Source organism: Plecotus auritus (assembly GCF_963455305.1).
Source record: "Plecotus auritus genome assembly, chromosome: 5".
NCBI classification, from domain to species: domain Eukaryota; kingdom Metazoa; phylum Chordata; class Mammalia; order Chiroptera; family Vespertilionidae; genus Plecotus; species Plecotus auritus.
In genome coordinates, this window is record NC_137776.1 from 15,787,878 (window position 1) to 15,810,401 (window position 22,524).

Consider the following 22,524-nt stretch of genomic DNA (forward strand, 5'->3'; position numbering starts at 1 on the left):
CTGCTATTTTCTACTAGATGTGATGAAGTTTAATTTTTAATATTTTTTTCTATTGACAAAGTAGAAGTTATATATTTAAATCTAAGCTTCATTAATTTATTATAGTTCAGCTTTTGTTTCCCCAGACCATATCATTTCAACTCATTAATTAACCCACACACATGATTGTAAAGTGTTCAATTTTACAAATTAATATAATATCTGTCTTAACTAATACCACAAGTTATTAATATCACAAATTAACTAATGTCCCAACTTCAGATGGGACCACTGACAAAGATTATTGTGACTGCCTCAATAAAATAGAGAACAATGATTAAAATGAATTGCTGTGCCTATAAATTTCATCCTGCAACCACAAGACAGTAATTCCTCATTAAAAAATACACATACACACAAAGAAAAACAAAAACAACTCTGTGTTTACCCATTGCTTTCCACTTTCAACATGGCTTTCAAGCGTGAAGACCCGTTTTCCTCTCCTCCTCGTCTGACGGTAGCCAGTGCTGTGCTTTACGGACAATAATTACTACCAACTGAAGAGGAAGAGGGGCGTTTCCCCCCTATGCACCGGAGTCATTTCTGTACTGCCCACCCACCAAAGATCTGTCTTCTTTAGGGAATGACTCAATTAGCTTACGACTGTCACCAAAGAGTTCCCCTTTTGCTATTATTTCCTCTATCTGTTCTCAAAAAAAGTTTCCATTCTCATGGCCACCACCTTAATCAAACTCTCAAATAGGCTCCCACGTCTAGTCCGCCTCCTTCCTGGCCATTTCACAGTTACGAGTTTAACCTTTTTGGGTCACTTGATAAATCAAAACCGTTCACAAATGTCCTGGTGCCACATAGTAAACTCCAAACTCCAGTTTGGCCTTATAGGATTTTATTATGGAAATTTTCAAACACACTCATGAACATGTAGATGAATAAAATGAACATCCCCGTGGAATCATCCCTCAGCTTCAAAAATCACCCAGATTCTGCTATTCTTGTTTCATTTCTCCCACCCCACTTCTTTGTTATTATTATTTTTTACTGGAATATTTGAAAGCCAATTGCAGACATTTATCTATTCTAAATACTTCAGGGTGTATCTCTAACACATAAGGCCCCAGCTCCTTATACCATCACTTTAGGTACCAGGAGTTTAAGATGTGAATTTTGGGGGTACTCAAATATTCACACTAAAGCATCAACTTCTATCATATTTTTAATCCTGACAATTCATTCTTTTATTCATTTCAATGGATCCCAAACACAGTCCCCGGAATGATTTTCCTCACCTTTACTCTTCCCAAACAGCTAGTCTGTCTCTCTCTTCATGCACTGTAGGGAACTCCTTTACATACACTGTACTTGTCTTCCCTGCAACATTACACTAACCAACATCCTGTACAAGTCTCTAGAGGACAGTGTTAAAGCCACAGGTGCTGAAGTCCAGTGGCTTAAGCTTAAATCAGTCGTGGGCAAACTACGGCCCGCGGGCCGAATCCGGCCCGTTCGGCTGTTCTACCCGGCCTGCGGAGCCGAAAGAGCGGAGGGTTCTCTTGCTCTCCCCTCTGCTCCTTTACTTTGAATTTATATTAGTTCACATAAACACTCCATCCACGCTTTTGTTCCGGCCCTCCGGTCCAGTTCAAGAACCCATTGTGGCCCTCGAGTCAAAAATTTTGCCCACCCCTGGCTTAAATCATAGTTTTGGCCTTACTGGCTGTGTGACCATGGGCAAATTACTTTACCTGAGTCTCAGTTTTATCATCTTTAAAATGGAACTATAGTAACAGAACCTGCTTCACTGTTCCATTGTGAGGAAGAAGTTAGTTCTTAGAACAATGCCTGCTACATCCTAAATATTCAATAGATGTTTCCTATTTTAGTCTTCTAGTCTCAAAAGAAGAAACTTCTTGCCTCTTTGTTTATGCCTTCCACCTCTACTCTGTACCTAATTCCTTCCCACTTCTTCAGAATCTCCTTTTCTATAACAGTTTAAATCATCCCTCGATTAATCTCTTTTCCTCCTGTTTTCCAAAATCCTAAGGCTTGATGTATCTATTAAAAAAATTATTCACATGATCCTACCACCTCTTCTATGGCGCAATCTGTCTCTTTCCTTCAGATTGCAACTTGTTATAATGCCTCCACTTCCAATTGGCCTCTGATTGTTGCTCTGACTTCATTTCACATCAGCCCACATCCCTTCTCTCACTCCAGCCACAATCCTCTTACCTTCTTTGAACAAGCCAAACACACTCTAGCCTCAAGGCCTCTGGAGCTGCCATCTCCCCCCAGCTCCTCTGCCTTATTTGTCTCCTCAGTTTTCCACCTCAGGTGCCATTCTCCGTGCGGCCATCCCTCCCCACCCTGGTCCCTCTCTATCTTACTAACTTTATTTCTTCCAAAGAACTCTCTCCTCCTCCTTGCGGGGAGGTGAGAAGGAGCTGGATGTCTCTCTCAGCCCTGTGTACCCAGTGGCTGGCTCCATAAATATTTGTTAAATGTACGTACAAAGAACTACTCTGTTTATAGCCCAATTAGAGCCCTTCTTTTTTTTTTCACAAGTCCCACTTTCTCTTTTGCTAGTCACCCTAATTTGAGTCCTGATCGCCTCACATCATGATGATGGCAGAGCCTTCTCACTGGCTTCCACCCCCTTCCATTCTTTCCACCTACCTATCCGTCCCACGTACTGTAGGGGACTAAGGAGAGCCAATCAATAGCGTCCCTGTTCCTCACCCAAACTGCAAACCAACTGAGGTTAACAGAGGGTAGACAGGCTCGTGGAAACCAAAACATCAGCCAGTTGGAGGATGCGGCTTGGGGGTCCTCCTAACAAACTGAACCCCAGGATTATACAAACTTACCTCTGAGTCAGGAGCAGCAGTTACTGCCCTAGGCTTACCCCTCCTGGGGGACTGCCCATGACAGGCTGACGAATGGAGGAGCTCTTATGGAGGAGCAACCAGAGTTAGTTCTCTTGTGAGAGAGACCAAGTTCTAAATGCCTGGTTCCTCCTAAGTCTGCCCTTAAGTCACACCTCCCAGGGGTGAAGGGTGCAAAGGAGGGAGAGAGGCAAGAGTGTTAGTCTAATTGATGTCCCTTTACACGGGCACAAAATCTATAAGAAAGAAGGTTCCCTGCTACCCTCCCCCACACACATTACCCCTCAACCCTGCGACTTCCAGACTTCTTGTAATTACCCTTTTAATCTTAACTCTCAAGTAATTTTCAAGTGCTTCTTGCCAAACCTATCACATTAAGTCTGTCTGGCTTTCAAGGAACTCCACAATCTCAGCCTACTACTGTACTCTCCCAAATGCAGACTTGTTCCAGATTAGCCTCCCGGCCACCCCCCACATGTGCTGTGTTCATCTCCACCATGACTTTGTGCTCAACCCTCCCAGCTCAGCTGCAACTTCCTTTCCCCAATGAAGACTTCTCTGACATTCTCCATCACAATCAACTCTCTTTTCTTTACAGTCCTGGTTAGCAAAACACAGCATTCCAAGTCTATTTGTATCACGTTATAGTAGTCAACTGTGTTTAAGCCAGGAACTAGAGAAAAAAAATTTTAACTAATTTTAGGTCTTTGTTCTCCTCATTAGAAGCACATGAGAGACGTGAAATGAACAGGATCCATATTAATCATGACACTGCCACAAGTGACCATAGCAAAGAACATGAAGAGAGTGATGCTGCAGGACCCAGAGAGGGGCTTTGTAAATACGGTCCACAGGCCATCGTAAAGTGCTGGTCGCCATGGTGCTCACAGATATTTGTTAAACTTATTCTGGTAGAAATGAACTAGGCTCAAGAACTATCTATCCTGTGAGCTACTCTGGATACCTTCCTTTACTGATAAAAAATAATATCCCATATTTTCTCCCTTCATAATAAACCTAGGGAAAAGACATATTATCTGTGCAGACTCTCATAGAAATAGACCCATAGTATACCTGCTACATGTTAGCGAGAGACATCAATAGGGATCTTTTCCATCTAAGTTCTTTGCTGTGGGCAGCAGGGATAGAGCATAAGTCAATACAGTCCTGGCCAATTTCACTTCTCAAGTGTGAGCCTTGAGATTACACACCCAACCAACTTCTTAAAAGAGGCTTTCTGCCTTCTGTGACAAGGGTAATCTCTCATCTTAATAGAACTTTTGACCCAGAAAATTCCAAACATCAACTTTCAACTATGCTCAGTCATTGCCATAGTAAGCTTTCTACTCTTTTCCTCTAATCTATAGAAATTGAGTGTAAAAGAATCTCCTATACTTAGGCCAACAGATTTTAATATAAATGCATGTCATTACTATACCTTGGGTATCATACAGAATCACAGAAACTTAGAAATGTCTTTAGCCTATCCCCATCAGAGGCAGAAACTGTCATTTGCTTGCCCCATTGGCTAGGTTTCTCCCCCAACTTCTTTACCAACAGAACCCTATTTTGTTCAGGCATGGTGGCATATGCTTAGAGGAAATGGCCTCTCCCCAGCCCCATGAAAAGAATCATGATTTGTTTAATCCAAATCACAGTAATTCTATTTTCTTTTGCCAGAGATTGCTTTAGGTGCGGACATGTGACCCAGTTCTGGCTACTGAGAAGGTGTTATTGGAGAGACCCAGAGGAGGTGCCCTGCTTTCCCTTCCTGACTTTGGCTGTTGATATGTAAGACAACGATCCTTTGGACTGCTAGAGCCATCTTGTACAAGTGAGGGGAGAGAAGAGACATCACCAATACACTGAGGGCAGCACAGCAAACAGATGAAAAGTGCCTGGATCCTTGATGACCGTGGGACTACCTACAGATGAACTTCTTAAGTGTTTAGTGCATACAGTGCTTTAATAGCCATCTGTTAGATAGATGAAAATATAATATGGTAAGTGGCCTTACTATTTCTACCACTTTTGTTGAGTATGATATTACTTGCTTCTGAAAACATTCTAACCAATTTAACAGATTTGGAAAGAGATTCCAGGAAGAAAAATTACTTGGCCAAGGTTATACCATCAAGAGTGCAAGTTGAGAGCGGAACTCCACAATCCAGACTTTCGATCTGGATCAAATTGTGTTGTGTGTCTTTTTTTTAATATATTTTATTGATTTTTTACAGAGAGGAAGGGAGAGGGATAGAGAGTCAGAAACATCAATGAGAGAGAAACATCAAGCAGCTGCCCCCTGCACACCCCCCACTGGGGACGTGCCCGCAACCAAGGTACATGCCCCTGACCGGAATCGAAACTGGGACCCTTCAGTCCACAGGCCGACACTCTATCCACTGAGCCAAACCAGCCAGGGCTCAAATTGTGTTTTATTTGTGGTGAATGAAATAAGTCCTAAACTTCCTTGGGCTTGACAGAGAGTATTATTGAATGGTTATGTGTGACCTCCAATGTCTGGCCTGGCTTGGGATGCTAGCCCCTAGCTGTATGGCCTGGTGTGAGGTCAACTTCTCTAAGGCTCCGCTTCCTCATTTTTAAAATCAGAACTATATCACCTATCATATTAAACTACTATGACTATTAAATAAGATAACCCTAGCTGGTTTGGCTCAGTGGATAAAGTCTCGGCCTGTGACTGAAGGGTCCGGGTTTAACTCTGGTCAAGGGCACATGCCCAGGTTGCCGGCTCAACCCCCAGTAGGGGGACATGCGGGAGGCAGCCAATCAATGATTCTCTCTCATCATTGATGTTTTTCTCTCTCTCTCTCTCTCTCCCCCTCTCCCTTCCTTTCTGAAATCAATGAATATATATTTTTAAAAAATATATTAAATAAAATAAATTATGAACAAGTTTTAGCACTCTTAAATTATAGTACATTAATAATAACAAACTTCATTCAACTTGACTCAAACTATAGGTAAGGAAAATAGAAAGAGAAGCAATTTCCATTTGGGGGGAAAAAAACTACTGTCCTGATTTTCTAAGCACCAATACATAAAATTAAACCAGACACCTTGCATATGCTCATATTGGCACAATACAACATTTTCTATAATATGGTTCATAGCATCAAAGAACTTCCAACCTAGTGTGGGAGATGGATGTTCAAGCAATTACTTATAATGAAAGCAGCATAAAATGTGCTGTAGAAACATAAGGTGAAAGAAAAAAGAGAATTTTAATTGAGAAAAAATATGGAAAGGTCTCAGGGAGGATGTGGCATTTGAATTGGCCCTTGAAAGATAATGGAGGATTTTGAAAACTAAAAAAGGCAGGAAAAGTATTCTGGGATGAAGAGACAGCATGAGCAAAGGCCCGGGAGCTTGAAAGCACATGGCACATTCAAAAAAGGGCACATAGATGGGCTGAAGAATGGTGTGACGTGGGCGATAAAGTTAGAAATATATCTGGATGCTTTATAAATTTCATACTTGATTTTATTTAAAAAATGGAAAAGCATGATTCAATTTTGAGAACCGAGTGGCCTGAAAAGATTTATGTTTTAAGAAGGTAACTTTAGCAGTTTGTCAAATTAGTAACTATAGTTCTTCTTAGCCAAGAGAGATAAAATACATTAACAGAACAGCCACAAAAACGTCAGACACTTCATTTTCAGAGTTCCATATAGAAATGTTAGGAATCAGAATGCGGCTGTCGATGAGGCACGGTGGGTTTCCGAATAGCTGCCACCGGCCAACATTCAATAATGTAACCAATGGAAACTATACAACCATATAAAAATCAACTTTCTTTGACCTATTTTAGCAACTTCTTTGTACTGACTAATCTTGCTGAAGGGTGAATCATAAATTCAGCAAGAGACCATGTCCTGGTGACCTCACTTGTTCTAAGCCTGCAGGAATATTCCCACCTCTACTGGCTCCAAGGCTTTTGAGAAACATCATAATTGAAAAAGCAGTCATTTTAGTATAAGTTCCAAATTTGGCTTTTTTTTTTTTCCAAGTGAAAGATGGGGGAAAAGGGAATCGAAACAGAGTAACATAAAACTCAGGATAAAGAAACCAGACTGCATGGTTTTTCTAGCCCTAAAGAAAATCTCTGCTTGAGACCTTCTCCTAAAGCACTGAGAACAAGAAAATACAGGCATAGGAATGATACCAGGTCACCAGAGAGTGAATCTGCCTGAAACAAAAGCCCAGCTGACCACTGCCCTTGCCAAGCAGATGAAAACGTGAACACAGTCAGGGAGAGAAAGTAAGTCAGATTCCAGGAGTCTGCTGAGTTTCAGAGCTTCATAGCTAATGCAAAGAATGTCTTTAAAAATGTTTTGATTTTAAAAAGTACAACAGCAGTTCATCCAGAAGTAGAGTTACCAGGCACACACAAATCACTCCGTGTTGAATAATTTCAAGCATACCTATATTTCCATCACCGATCTGAGTACAGTAATTAGCTCCCACACAACCATGAGTCAGGGTCAGTTCAAGTACATCCGAGAATGATGTCATTTTAGAGTTGGGAAGGACTGTAGAAATAATTTAACCTGCTTCACTAAGTTTATAAATCAAAGGCAACAGACAAGTGATTTTTCCAAACCTGGTGAGTTAGGATACTATACATTTGTGTCCCAGTTGAGTGTTCTTCCCATGAAGCCGCACCTCCTCTACTAAGTGTACACACTTAGAGGTATAAAATAACCTATTTTTCATAGTGGTAACATAGCTAATGTCCACATGTTCATAGGACCTTTTATGTTCCTAACTTAGTATATGTTTATAGTGGGACTGTAATTCTATAATGCCAGTACCCCGTCTTCTTCATCCTACAGGAAATTCCCGGGTGCATATAGCTGAACCATTCGTCAGTGAACAAAAACAAGATGGCAGTGATGCAAAGGACTAACAGGACAAGGATGTATACTTGTCAAGAGCATGTTTGTATAGAGCTAAGGTTAGGGCTAAGACTAGAAATGAGCCATCCCCTCAGGGCTAGTTCCCAGTCATATCTCACTCTAGCTGCCCGGGCCATGGCAGACACTGGGATGGCAACAAGGAAAGGAAGCTTTGGCCTCCACCACTACCTTGGATTCTATAGAAATAACTACTTCTGTTGCCATTTTACCTTAGATCTATTCCTTCCTATGAATCTATAAGCTAATCGTTTTGGCACTACTATTTAATCCCCAGGTAGTGCAGATAGTGCTAACCAGGTTGGAGTCAAGCCACACACCATCAACCTGGTAGGACCCACTAGGAATATCCTTTATCCTTTAGCACAGGCAACGTTCCATCTTAAGAATCCTGTCCTAGGTCTGTCTCCGCCTGAGGCAATGCAATCTCTGTAATGTATTTGCATGCTTCTAAGTAAGACTAAAAAGAGCAGTCAAAGATGGGGCAAAACCACAGCCATCTTTCCATGGTTACAAACCCACGGGAGTCGGTTCACTTAAGCTCTCTGCATAGTTAACATTCAAGAAAGTGAAAGACAAAGTTACAGTCTTCCTTCTGCAGATTCATTGGTCTCCTAAGGAACTGTGACCAGCTCTGACTGTCCATGTATTTTAGCAAATATGTTAAATGCTGAAAACAATCCCTGCTTTCAGCGAGACTGCTTTGGTGTGTCTCAGTTTTTCCTAACCAATGGTCTAATTTTAGTTCGATGAACATTATCCAGGTCTGTTTCTTCCACACTACTTTCCGCCCTCTACCCCCACAGAGATTGACTGCCAATAAGGCTTTCGAAGTGAAGGTTCCAAAGTAAGGATACAGCCTAGCTTAGTGGTCAAGAGCATAGGCTCTGGGGGAAGACTACCTGGGTTCAGACCGAGGGGTCCCTGTGTACTAGCTGTGAGACTATTTTGAGAGCACTATTTTAGGTACTGAGGATAAAACAATGAGTAAGAGACCATCCCTTCCTCAGCAATCATAAACTCTGGTGTAGAAGATAGCAGTTGATCACAAGTCAGTATGAGAACGAAAATGAATGGTCTATTTCCCGTTAACAAATAGGACAGTTCATAGCTGTGAGAAGGTACACTTCAAGAAGGCCAATTCAAGAAATGTTTATTGTGGGGACATTTTATAAATAGACTGTGCCAGCCGAGACCGGTTTGGCTCAGTGGATAGAGCGTCGGCCTGTGGGCTGAAGGGTCCCGGGTTCAATTCCGGTCGGGGGCATGTGCCTTGGTTGCGGGCACATCCCCAGTGGGAGGTGTGCAGGAGGCAGCTGATCGATGTTTCTCTCTCATCGATGTTTCTGGCTCTCTATCCCTCTCCCTTCCTCTCTGTGAAATATCAATAAAATATATTTTTAAAAAAAATAGACTGTGCCAGGGAAAACTAGGAGTGATTGGTAATGTCACCTTGATTCTTACTGATGAGTTTCAAATTCAATTGATAATAGCAAAATCACTATTAGTAAACATTTATTAAGTGTTTACTATGTGCCAAACATGGTTCTAAGTGCTTTTTTAAATTTTTTTATTTATTATTTTTTAATCCTCACCTGAGGGTATATCTCCATTGATTTTTAGAGAGAGTGGAAAGAGAGGGAAAGACAGAGAGAAATAGTGATGTGAGAGAAACACATCAATTAGTTGCCTCCTGCATGAACCCCCAGGGCCTGGGCTGGGGAGGAGCCTGCAACCGAGGAACATGCCCTTGACCCTTGACCAGGGAACCTGCAACTGAGTTGCACGCCTTTGACAGGAATCAAACCTGGGACCCTTCAGTCCGCAGGCTGATGCTCTATCCACTGAGCAAACCGGCTAGGGCAGAAGTACTTTTAGATGGCTTAACCCATGTAATGCTTCTGCTAGGGCAGAAGTACTTTTAGATGGCTTAACCCATGTTATGCTTAAAAGTAGTGAATACTACTACTTTTCCATGATTTATGACAAAATCCTATCTAATAAAAGAGAAACATGCAAATTGACTGTACCTCCGCTACACCCACAAGCCACGCCCACCAAACAATCAGGAGCGAGTATGCAAATTAACCCAACAAAAATGGTGGCAGCCATGGAGCTGTAGAGAGCAGGAGGCTTGGGTTGCCCCCGGTGATGGAGGAAACCAAGCTTCCCACCCATCCTGGCTGGCCCTTGCCTCCGCTCAAGGCTACAAAGTTTCAATTATAGAAGACAAATAAATCCCAGATACCAGGGCCTCCACTTGGGTTGCCAGGGGGCGTGGCTGGCCTGCAAACCACCACAGGACCCTCGCCCAGACCGCCCCATGCCCCAAGGGAACCCCCACCCTGATCCGGGACACCCTTCAGGGCAAACCAGCCAGCCCCCAACCATGCACCAGGCCTCTATCCTATCTAATAAAAGAGTAATATGCAAATTGACCATCACTCCAACACACAAGATGGCTGCCCCCTTGTGGTCAAAGATGGCCAGCAGGAGAGGGCAGTTGGGAGGGACCAGGCCTGCAAGGGAGGGCAGTTGGGGGCAATCAAGCCCGCAGGGGAGGGCAGTTGGGGGGGACCTAGGCCTGCAGGGAAAGCAGTTGGGGAGGACCAGGCCTGCAGGGGAGGGCAGTTAGGGGTGACCAGGCCTTCAGGGGAGGGCAGTTAGGGGTGACCAGGCCTTCAGGGGAGGGCAGTTAGGGGTGACCAGGCCTGCAGAGGAGGGCAGTTAGGGGTGACCAGGTCTGCAGGGGAGGGCAGTTAGGTATTGATCAGGCTGGCAGGGGACCAGTTAAGCATCAATCAGGCTGGCAGGCAGAAGCGTTAGGGGCAATCAGGAAGGCAGGCAGGTGAGCAGTTGGGAGCCAGCAGTCCTGGATTGTGAGAGGGATGTCTGACTGCCCGTTTAGGAGGGGTCCCAGACTGGAGAGGGTGCAGGTTGGGCTGAGGTTCACACCGCCTGTGCACGAATTTTGTGTACTGGGCCTCTAGTATAATCATAATAATTATAAAGACAGAGAGATTAAGAAACCTCTGTGACAAGCTAATAAGTACTGTAACAAGGAGTGAAACTCTAATAGCGTAGGTTTAGAGTCAGTGTTTTTAACCAATATCTTGTTTGACTAGAAGGCCTCTTCAGACAGGCTTGCCCATTAACAAAACAGCTGATGTTACACCCCCAGCTACCCACTGTCCTCATTATGCCAGAACCCGATTTGCTTTATTCCCAAAGCAGCGGTTATCCTCAGGAAGGCTCAAAAGCCCAGTTATTCGTCACTAAATGAAGCAGAAGATGCAGCAGTCCTACCTAATGAAGATCCTTGGGGTTGTTGCTATGAAAGGAAAAAGAGGGAATGGGGCGGGGGCAAAAGAGAAGGAAGGGGAGGACGAGTAGAACCATTCCTTGTAAGTCTTTAAGCTACTCAAGGTGAGCTCAGAATAGGAGCCAGAAAAAATTAACTGGAGAAAACATACAATTTTGCAGTAATAAAGCCCTTAGGTAAGAGAGTGACACAGCTAGACACAAAATCAAGTTGACCTCCTCATCAAAGAAAACCAATTTGACTAAATTTTATTTCTTCTGAAGAGCCCCAGCCTCTCATTAACCTGGTTAATTGTTAGACCAGCAGGAGTAGGAGATGGGAGGACGATGGGTCACTTTTGGTCACTCTGAATTTAAAGTGCCCGTGAGACATTCCAGCAGACGTGCTCACCAGTCAGCCGGATGTGCACGTCTGGAGCTCACGGAAGAGGTCTGGCCTGACCCCAAATGTCCAGCTCTAGCCAAGATCTACACCCCTCCCTCTGCTTTTGGCATATTCTTTCAGGAGAAACAGTAAGCCTTTCTTCAGTTTGGATCACTAATTTCAAAGGTTTTAAAGTAAACTCAGCCCAGCCAGCGTGGCTCAGTGGTTGAGTGTCGACCTAGGAACTAGGAAATTATGGTTTGATTCACAGTCAGAGTACATGCCTGGGTTGCAGGCTCGATCCCCAATGTGGGGCATGCAGGCAGCAGTCGATCAATGATTCTCATCATTGATGTGTGTGTGTGTGTCTCTCTCTCTCTCTCTCCCACCTTCTTCCTCTCTGAAATAAGTAAAAAATATATTATTTAAAGTAAACAACTCAAAGATCTTGGCTGATTTGACTAGAATGCACATGAATGTTGGCATATCCCTCCCAAAGGTGAGAATTGCAGTTGGCAGCCTACCCAGAACTCCTCTGTGGCCGTGGGCACTCACTGCTCGCCCCTGCCCTTTACCAGATCAGTAATAAAAACATGACGTAGCCTGCTTGTCCTTCAGGTGCCAGAAAGGAAAAGCATCAGAATTTGCCCAGCTTTGCAACTGTCTGCTAAGATGTGTATCTCACGGATAACCAAAAGGTGGCCAGGTTATGTTACATCAATATCTGCAAAGGCCATTTGTTACAGTTAATTTTTCAGAACACCATTCAGTACTTATATTTCAACATCATTTAATATTCAACTTTTTAAAATTGAGAATTAAAAAAAATAATCATAATCATAACATACTAAAGAGAGAATCTAAAGAAGGTCTGGTTCTTGCATTTACAATCCGAACAAGATAGGAAAACTGGAAATACGACACCTTTTAACTTTGGTTGTACCAGGGATTTAGAATGGCTATGATGACATAGTCATAAAAATCTATGTGAACTCGAAGAAACCAAAAACAACAGAGGTTGACTGCTAATCAGGGAGCACACCTGCTTGTACTTGGGCTCAAGGCAGAGCTCTCCTTCTCCAGGCACTGGGGTCCCAGAAACTTGTTTGTCCCTAATGTCTAATCAGTTACCACACGCTGTGCTTTACAATGTCCCTTTCTTCTTACGCCCATGGTCACCACCCTTGGCTAGATGTTATGGAGGTCTGTTGAAAGTAGGAGAAATCACAGGTCATAAATTTGAGTGGAAAAAAAGTATTTAAAAGGATGAATTTGAACTGGATATAAAAATAAGGCAGCACCTCACAGACGGGAATGCTGCCTTTCCTTAACAGACACTAAATTATATCCTTGCCTCAAGTTGCACTTATAAACTAAGTTTTATTATTGTAATGTTAAATGTACCAATGGAATACCAAGCAATGGTAGAGGACTGAAGTAACACTAAAACAGCAAGTAAGTAGATAAATTAGTCTCCCCAGTTAACTGAGCAGAAGCTCAATCTAAATTAAGAGTTAAGCAGGTTAACTGAAGAATCATCAGTAAAAAAAAAAAAAAAAAAAAAAAAAATGGACATCCTGACCTATACAAAAGAGGTTTTCTTGAGAGAAAATGCTGAGGGAAACAGAGAAATGGTTTGTCATGTCTCACAGAAGAGGAAGTTCATGTGTGAGTACATGACTATATTTATATACAGTATATGAGTGCATGTATGTGTATAAAGTCTGGGGGGGGAAATAAATTCAAGGTACTGCACTAGAAGGTCTTAATAAGCCTCTCCAACCTTTTCCTCCCTCTCTCTGCCATGGGACCCTTTGCTCCTCTCACAAGGGTTGACTAGATGTCTCTGCACCTCCCATCTCTTCCCCTTTCTCATACCATAATCCTGACCAGGTGTCCTCTACCGAGACCCTTTCTGCATCTCCGTGTCCTTCAAGGTCCAGCTCAAGTTCCATGCCTCTCACCAGCCCTTCCTGACAAGCCCAGCCTAGGGAGTTTTCTCCTTTCTCCATGCTCTTTCAGTCGCTGTCACTCACTCATCCAAAAAATCCCAACAACAGAGAGGAAAACAGAAGTTCCCTCGGCAACATTCCAGTGGACCATCTACTTTCTCTCACTACTGGGTGCCTTCCTGAGTCTTTGTGTGTGATCCCCTCAGCTAAAGGAGAAGCTCATGGCAGGGATTGTGTCTTCACACACCCTTAACTCTTTCATAGCACAAGGCTGCGCCCAATGTGTGATCTGATCAACATCTCCTGATGTGAAGAAACAGTATCTCATACAATGTTGAAAGGAAAAATGCTGCATTCACTATGAGAGCTCTGATTCTCACATGCAAGACTAGAAAGGAAGAATTCACCAGAGTTGTCCTTTCGCTCAGTCCCTCTCATGAAGATAAGGCTGTAGACTTGAAGTAGGATAAAGTGTGGACGTAAATGGAAGAGAAAGCTTAAGTAAGCATAGCCAGACATGGATACTGGAGAATAAGATTCTCCTGAGGCAAATGTAAAAGACACAAAGGAAAACCAGCAGTTGTTCAACAGCAGTCAGATATAAAAACATACCAGTATTTCCTTGAGCATCTTCTATCTTATTTGGTGAGGGCAACAGGAACGACGGCCTGGTGAAGTGAGGGCCCTGAAGAGATGGTTGTTGCGGCTGCTGCTGCAAAGGCGTGGTCTTGAGGATCACCCTCCAGTCCACCTGGGTAACATCTGACCTTGATCGAGCATGCCCTGGCTTAAAAGCCGTGGTCTCATCCAACAAGTCATTCACAGAACGAGGTCTGTCCCTGCGACGCTGACAGATGTTGAAAAAATTAAAGGTTGATGCTTCCTTTTGTTCCATCCAGGAAAGATTATCCGGGGCCGTCCCCTTCTGGACCATAAACTGTTCTTTGGCAGGGAAGACATTTTGAACTTTGGTTTCTAAGAACCTGGTCTGACAGTGGTCCCAAAGCATGCCCCCCTCGCCTAGGGAGGCAACATTTCTGATAGCACCATTGTCCGTTATGTTACTGAGTGCCTCGTGCCCCACCAGTTCAGGGACTTCCTGGATCCCATAAACCTCTGCTTGCTGAACAGCCTTTTCTAGTTTGCTGTCAAAAGTACCGAAGAAATCCTCAGTAACCTCCAGGGCGGGGCTGATATCATCCACTTCCAAAGCTTCCATGTTGCCGTCTCTAGGAGGCCTCCGCCCCCCAAGCTGGCTCAGGAAACGGCTTCATGAGCATTCACCCCACAGAGAGATGCTCTGGGCAGCAGAGTTCTGGGACAACTGGAAGGAACCTCATTCGCCGCCTGGAACAGGCCAAGCGTAAGGGTGGTTGGTGTCTTTCCAACCACTAAAAGCTGAGGATGGCCATTAACAAAGGTGTCAGGAGACAAACGTTCCTTTGGGGTTATTCTTCAGTGAGATCTCTGTAAAGACAACAGGAAGTGCTTGTCGAAGTCAAAGCAATGCCATGGCAACCCTGGAAGAAAATAATAAAAAGGACAACGCTGACACATAGTTCATTGTGTTCTGTAGTATACAAATCTGCCCAATTATTTCGCCATCTTTCCCGCCCAAAGGTGCACAACATCTACACAGAAGTTCCACTGTCAAGTTCCACATCACTCCCCGCTTTGTATGAGAACTTACACAGAGCAGAGTGGAACTCCTGATAAGGGGAATTAAGGTCAATAGCTTTTACTCACACAGAGAAGCCTTTGAGAGCAATTGTGAAAAGACTGCCCTGGCAAATCTCTGTGATATGTTGACCTAAAATAGTAAGCAAAAAAGACTAGGAATTCTCTGACTGGGCCTCTATGGTAATCAGTCTGCAAGTCATAAATGCATGAGTCCTTTCACAAACCTTGAAAGCACTGATAATTTGTTAGGTTTAAAGGCACAAGAGGGAAGTAGAGAGGGAGAATCTGTCCTTTCATTAAACCTGAATGTACCTGCGCTGTGCTTCCTAGGTTCAGATTATGTAATACCTAATGATGACTCTGGACTTCAGAATTCCTCCAGTCCTCCTGGAAAGAGGCTGTGAGGATTGGCCTAGGACCGTGGTCGGCAAACTGCGGCTTGCGAGCCACATGCGGCTCTTTGGCCCCTTGAGTGTGGCTCTTCCACAAAATACCACGGCCTGGGCGAGTCTATTTTGAAGAAGTGGCGTTAGAAGAAGTTTAAGTTTAAAAAATTTGGCTCTCAAAAGAAATTTCAATCGTTGTACTGTTGATATTTGGCTCTGTTGACTAATGAGTTTGCCGACCACTGGCCTAGGAGGACAGGGCCAGCCTCTGGGCTGAGCAGAATGAATCCGAGCACTAACCCACTCTCTCTGGGAAACCGTAGCCCTCCAGGACCAGGGCAAATTAGAGCAGACCTTGAGAGTGAGGCTGTCTTCTACAGTAGACACTAGCCATACATGGCTATTTAAATTTATTAAAACCAAATAAAGTGCCTCAATCAAACTAGCCACATTTCATGTACTCAATAGCCACATATACCTTTGTATTTTTGCCAAAAAACAACAAGGCAAGAGCTTTTTTTCCCCCTCACCTACTTACAAATAGGTAAAATTAAGCAATTACAACTCCTTTGCAAGCTGCTTCAAAAATACATAGATGTGTTTACTTTTTAAAAATGGCACCATTTTTATGGTTAATTAAAACCACTTTTTAGCACTTAGGTCATTAAACCATTACATTTCAATCAACAGCACCAATCTACATTGCTTAGTGGATGTAAATAAAACTAGTATTACAGCGCTTTATTTTAAATGTATCAAGGAGGTTTGGAGTTCACCGAACTCTGTGGTTAACCTTATAAATCGATAATGACAGTGAATTTGTCTGCTTTTATATTTTGATATTTATTTGTCATCACTCATGAAGCAAGGCACAGATTGAAGGTTTGGAGATGAAATCGGTTATAATATTTTTCTAACTGCAGACACAGTTTTGCTTCCCATGTCTCCAAGAGGACTGGAGCCCTGGAACTATGCAACAGGGTTTCACTAACTTCTGTAATTTTGAAACTTGGGGTTTTGTTTTCAGTTATATCTTGTATGTGAGAGGCTAAAAAAAGAAATACATAATAAATCTTAAACTTTTAATTCTTTCTTTACTATAATTTCAATGAATATAATAACAAAGTATGTTTCCCATTTTATACAATAGGCACCAAGGTGCAGAGAGCACTAAGTTATTCAATCTAAGATTATATTATGGATGCTCCTTTTCTTACCCAGTACTTACAATTCAGTATCAAATTCTTTAATCACACTAGAGAGTAAATACTTCAAAGTAGTTCTTTTCCTTCCTTCCTCCCTCTTTCCCTCCCTCTTTCCCTCCCTCCCTCCCTTCATTCTTTCCTTCCTTCCTTCCTTCCTTCCTTCCTTCCTTCCTTCCTTCCTTCCTTCCTTGTTTTAATCAAAATATCTAGGAGCATATTCTTTGTGCTCTTTGCTTGTGGGAAGAGCATTCATAGACTGGTGAGAGCAAAGAGCCACTGACAGCCAGCATTCCTGGGTTGTGGAACACTTCTATCCCCCAAGTTCTAAATTAGCCATAGGCCTTTGCGATCATGCTTTCAACCCCAACCTTTCACAGGAGACACTGCGGTCCAGAGAGAGGGAGAGGTCCCATGGACACTTGTGTACGCATTGCCTCATTTAATCCTCATGAAAGGGTAGTAGCAATTCAACTTTAAACCATTTCAATAATGCGCTGTTTAACAAGGCATTCTAGAAATCACTCATCTCTCCTTCCTTTCATCATTTAATAAGGTCACACCAGAATCAAGACACTAAAGATGGAAAGATGAATAAGACACAGCTCTCGCCCTAAAGAGGCTCAGTCTATCATGATGCACCTAAGAAAACAAGTAAAAAGAAAAAAAAGGCTCTAGTACGTTTGACTCAGTGAATAGAGCATCGGCCTGCAAACTGAAGTGTCCCAGGTTCGATTCCAGTCAAGGGCACATGCCCGGGTTGTGGGCTCAATCTCCAGTGCAGGGTGTGCAGGAGGCAGCTGATTGATGATTCTTTCTCATCATTAATGTTTCTATCTCTCTCTCCCTCTACCTTCCTCTTTGAAATCAATAAAAATATTTTTTAAATGCCTTGATAGAGGACAGAAATAGATAGTAGACACAGGCCACATAATGAAGCAGAGGCACCAGACACGCCTGTGAAGAAACCATCTTGGATGAGAGCCCAGTGGGTTTTCCAAGGATCCCAGCCCGTCAGTATCAATCTGTAACGCGTAAGAGATCCCAAGTGAGGTTTTTCCAGCAGAGCCCAGTTAACCCAGAACCAGGAGGGATGATAAATTGTGACACAAAGTTTGGGAGTAGTATGTCACACAGCAACCAATACTCAGGACTCACCACTTGCGCAGGGAGGCATTCTCTGGTGTCCCAGACTAGGTTTCCATGGCACCTGTACTTCCGTAAGTTACACACATCACAGTTTCAATGTCAACACCCCCTCGGGCAGCAACTGTCTATTTTGTTCACCCGTGGACCCCCAGAACCCAATTGCAGCTCAATAAATATTTGTTGAACAAATGAATGAATTTTTGAGTGGCTATTTTTAGAATCATTTATTTGACATTGTTTTCTTTTTCTCCTTTTTGCTTTGATGTCAGCACCTCTGATTTACAGCCCTCTCACCACATCACGATTATCTCTAGCAATAAACAATAAAAACAGCTACTGCTTTAACAACAGCTTCCCCCCCCTCAAATCAGTACTTAGTGTAATAAATGAATTAACAGACCAGTGTGACAAATCCAAGTCTTTGCCTGTATTTGCACAGTACAAATTAAATAGATAAAAAGAATAACTGAGAGTAGCAGTGATTCATTCATTCCATAAATGTTTTCTGAAGCAGCGACTGTGTTATAGGCATTGACGATACAGCAGGGAACAAGAGATGAAATTCCTACCCCTGTGGCCTAGATGATGTAGTCCAGCCTCCCAAGAAGAGGCAGAGGTCAGCAGTGATAACCTTTGGGGCTCAGGAGGAAGGGGACTTCAAAGTTACCTAACCTTTCTATTCTCAGTTTTCTCATGTGCAAAGTCAACAAATTAGTAATACCTTTCTCCTAGGACAGTTGAGAGAATTAAATAAGGCGATACGTGGCATGGTTCTTGGCACAGGCTACGTTACCAATAACAAGCCTAAAAAGCCTCTCCCGACCCGATCAGCACCATCACCTGTCCTCTATGACCTCATACTCCCTCTGCCCCCCACCTTCCCTCCCATGTGGACTCACTGGCCTCCTGCTGGTGTTCAAACCTGCTGACACATCTTACCTCAGGGTCTTTGCCTTGGCTGTTCCCCAGATGTCAACATGGCCAACTCTTTCCTTAATTGTTCATGTCACCTTTTCCATGAGGCCTACCCTGACCACTCTATTTAAAATTATAACACATACCTCTGCCCTGGAGTTCTCATTCCCCTTATTCTGCTTTTTTTTTTGTAATTAACTTTTTAGAACAGTTTTACATTTATGGAATTATTGCAAACATAGTACAGTGCATTCCCATACACCCCACATCCAGTTTCCTCCATGTAACACATTAGTCTGGTACATTTTATCACAATTAATGTACCAATGTTGATACATTGTTGTTAGCTAAAGTTCCTACTTCCTTGTGATTTCCTCCATTTTCCCCTACCAGCTTTTTACTGTTCCCATCCAGGATACCACATGACTTTCAGTTCTCATGTCCCTTTTGCCTCCTCTTGGCTATGACAAGAGACTTCCTTGTTTTTGATGACTTTACAGTTTTGATGAATACTGGTCAGGGGTTTTGTTTGATGATTTTCTCCTGACTGGACTAGGGCTCCATGTTTTGAGAGGTAAAACCATTCTCATGATATCCAGGTTGACACTGTCAACATGATTTACTGCTACTGTTCATGTTAATCACCTGGCTGGGCCCTTTTCCCCTATTCATTTACTGACCTAACACACCACTTAGTTTATTATTTAGTGTTCAGGGTTTCTCTCTTCCAAGTAAAACGTAAGTTCCTCAAGGACAGGCATTTATGTTCATTTTGTTCACTAAAGTATCCCAAGTGCATAGAATAGTCCCCGACACACAGAAAGGCACTACGCTGACACGGCAGAATGAATGCATTGTTATTCCTCTGAGTGAAGTTCATGGCCATTCATGGCCCTTCATGACACCTCCACCTCTCCACTTGGCAGTTCCTGACCAACACTCACCTCGTGGTTTTACTCCTCCACGCTTTGGTCCGAGTTGGGAGCCTTCCGAATTGCTCGGGCTCAGAGCACCCTGGGTTTGCCACATTGTACTCAATCGACAGTCTCTCTTAACCCCACCCTGCACTCCGAGCTACTTGAGAGCAGGCACAATGCCTTCCTTACCCTCCGATAGAATCGCTACGTCTTCATCCCTTTGGGCTCTATTTACCATTCTTACCTGTTCTGGAATTTCATCTTTTCCATATTTGTCAGTATTGTATTATGTTGTATTAGGATGAACAGCCCTTAAATTTGCTACAAGGGTCTAATGCCAAATTTAAAATCTATGAGTAAACACCTCCTACTAGCTTGCCTCATTTAGTTTTGAAATTAATTAATTAAAAAATAACAACATATTTGGACAAGGCAAAATATGAAGAGTACCTCCCTCTGACAAAGTGAATTGGGTAAAACCAGTGTGTGGGTGCAGTGTGGTTTGCCTCAGCACAAAACTGGAAATCAGGAACTAATTAGGACTGTGTTCCAAATCTGGCCCAACCAACCACACACTGGGTGGCCTCGGGCAAACCATTAACCCCTGGGTGCCTCACTCAGCTACCTGTATTCAATACAGTTGCTAATATCAAATTGCTTCACCTGTGGATCATTCACGAGGTAGCTGTCCAAACATGCCTCTTTAAAAACTGTAAACTGATGTATAATTATGACACCCACCACTGGACCTCACCCATTCAACAACCAGGTGCTCCTGGTCTCTCCCTCCCGGGAAAGGTTCGTCAGCCCAATTAACGCAAAGTCAGCAACCAACTACTGATGATACACTGGTTTCAGCCCAACTCGAAGATCTATAGGTATTTTACCTTATTTTTGTATAGAATACTTTTTCTGCAAAAAGGGTTCTTTCCTCTGTTTAATAGATGGAGAAGCTGAGGTCCATTGGTTAGGGTGGTAATCAAAGCTCAAACCCCAGAACCCATGCATGCATCAGAAGGCAACAGGATGGAGAATCAGTGAATTGCTATTTTCTGACCAGGAAAACTGCTGTCTACATGCTCATTGGTCAAGGCTAATCAACAGGATGAATCCAGCAGTCCGCCCACACAGAGGCAGAAGCAGAGATGAGCAGTGAGACCAGCCCCGCCCACACAGAGATGCCCTATTCTCCCAAGTTGTTTGGTAAAGTGCTGGCTCTCCCCCGGCTTCCCCGCCCCCATGACTAAATGGCTTGTGACCAGAATTTAATGGGTGTTGAGAGGGTGTCTGGGGCCATGTAATTTCGAAGCAGCTGGACTATGGAGAACAACGCAATGCCAAGGGCACCTAAGATAAACTGTTTCTGCCAGTCCTTTTCAAATCAAGGGTGACTGCAAGGATGGTCAGCACACGTGGCTCTCACATGCTCTTCACTTTGGTTAAGGCTGTGGCTGACTGAGAATTTCCTAAGATTACATAATATGAAGGATCCACCACCAGTAAGATGACACTTCTGGACCATGAGGCTACAGGAGGTTATGATTTTTCATGGTGGTTTTTGTCATAACGACAAAGTTAGCACGTTGGTAAAATACGGATAAGCCACAAGCAGCCGATAAGGAAATGGTACCAATGGAGACCTCACAAAAAGCATTCAGGAGTCTTTCAGAGAAGGACAGCTAGAAACACAGGTGGGATGCCATTTTCATAGGCCTAGAGAGAACATTAAATGCCTACATTGTGCCCAGCCGGTGTGGCTCAGTGGTTGAGCATCAACCTATGAACCAGGAGGTTACGGTTCGATTACCAGACAGGGCACATGCCCAGGTTGTGGGCTTGATCCCCAGTGTGGGGTGTGCAGGAGGCAGCCAATCAATGATTCTCATCACTGATGTTTCTATCTCTCTCTCCCTCTCCCTTCTTCTCTGAAATCAATAAAAATATGTTTTTAAAATGTGGCTACATTGTATACAAGTTTCAATAAATGAGATGTTTATTGACATACAATGCATCAGGAGTATTAACATTTAAAAAGAATTTGTATAGTGTTTTTTCCAGTTCTAAAAGTAACAAATACTCATAGAAACTCTGGCAAATACTGACAAATAAGGGAAAGAAAAGAAAAATCAGTCATGAGCCAATAACTCAGAGAAAAAATCAAGAGGTGTGTTTCTGTCCAATATTTCATTGGAATCAGATTATATACACAGTTTGGGCACGCTGTATGCTCAAAAAGCAAATACTGGCAAATACTAACCTTGACAAAAGAAATAAATGTCCCAGAGTGGGCTGTGCCACTTACACCTTACAACCTGACGCCACTTGACTGAACGTCTCTTCTCCGGCTACCCCGACTTCCTCCTTACACATCCACGGTTCTTCAAAGTCCTGACCCTCCTTGATGCTATTAACCTGACTCTGCAAACATTTCCCCCTGGGTTTCAGAGACACCACACCCTCAGTTTCCCTCTCATTCTCAGTCTCCATCTTCCTCCTGTCCTTACGGATCACCTCATCCAATGGAGACACTGCCTAAGCTCTCTTCTCCCACTACAGCTACATGTGGTTTTTCGGGTCAATTTATCCATACCTGTGACTTCAACAATACTTCTATGTTCAAGCCTCCCAAATGTCCACCTTCAGTCTCAATCTCAGGCCTGACCTCTGGTCCCACGATGCCAACGACTTGTGGGCAGATCTACCCTGGCATATCTCATGGCAAAATTAAGCTCAATTTGTCTAAAATCATACTCAGTTATTCATTCAATTAATATTTGCTGAGTGCTCTCAAAGGGCTGGACACTGGGAGACGGTAGCAA

General features: G+C 43.2%; 1 protein-coding gene across 5 annotated transcripts in view; it reads right to left on the minus strand.

Moving 5' to 3' along the window:
• Positions 1-22,524, minus strand: part of PLEKHM3 (pleckstrin homology domain containing M3) — a 243,684-nt gene that overhangs the window by 208,530 nt on the left and 12,630 nt on the right. For 3 of the 5 annotated variants that reach the window (XM_080667586.1, XM_080667584.1, XM_080667582.1), the window contains exon 2: positions 14,069-14,976. In XM_080667586.1, the coding sequence (XP_080523712.1) occupies positions 14,069-14,675 (607 nt within the window). In that variant the 5' untranslated portion in view covers positions 14,676-14,976. The remainder of the gene's footprint in view (positions 1-14,068; positions 14,977-22,524) is intronic. The other 2 variants (XM_080667585.1, XM_080667583.1) reach the window with 1 other exon arrangement.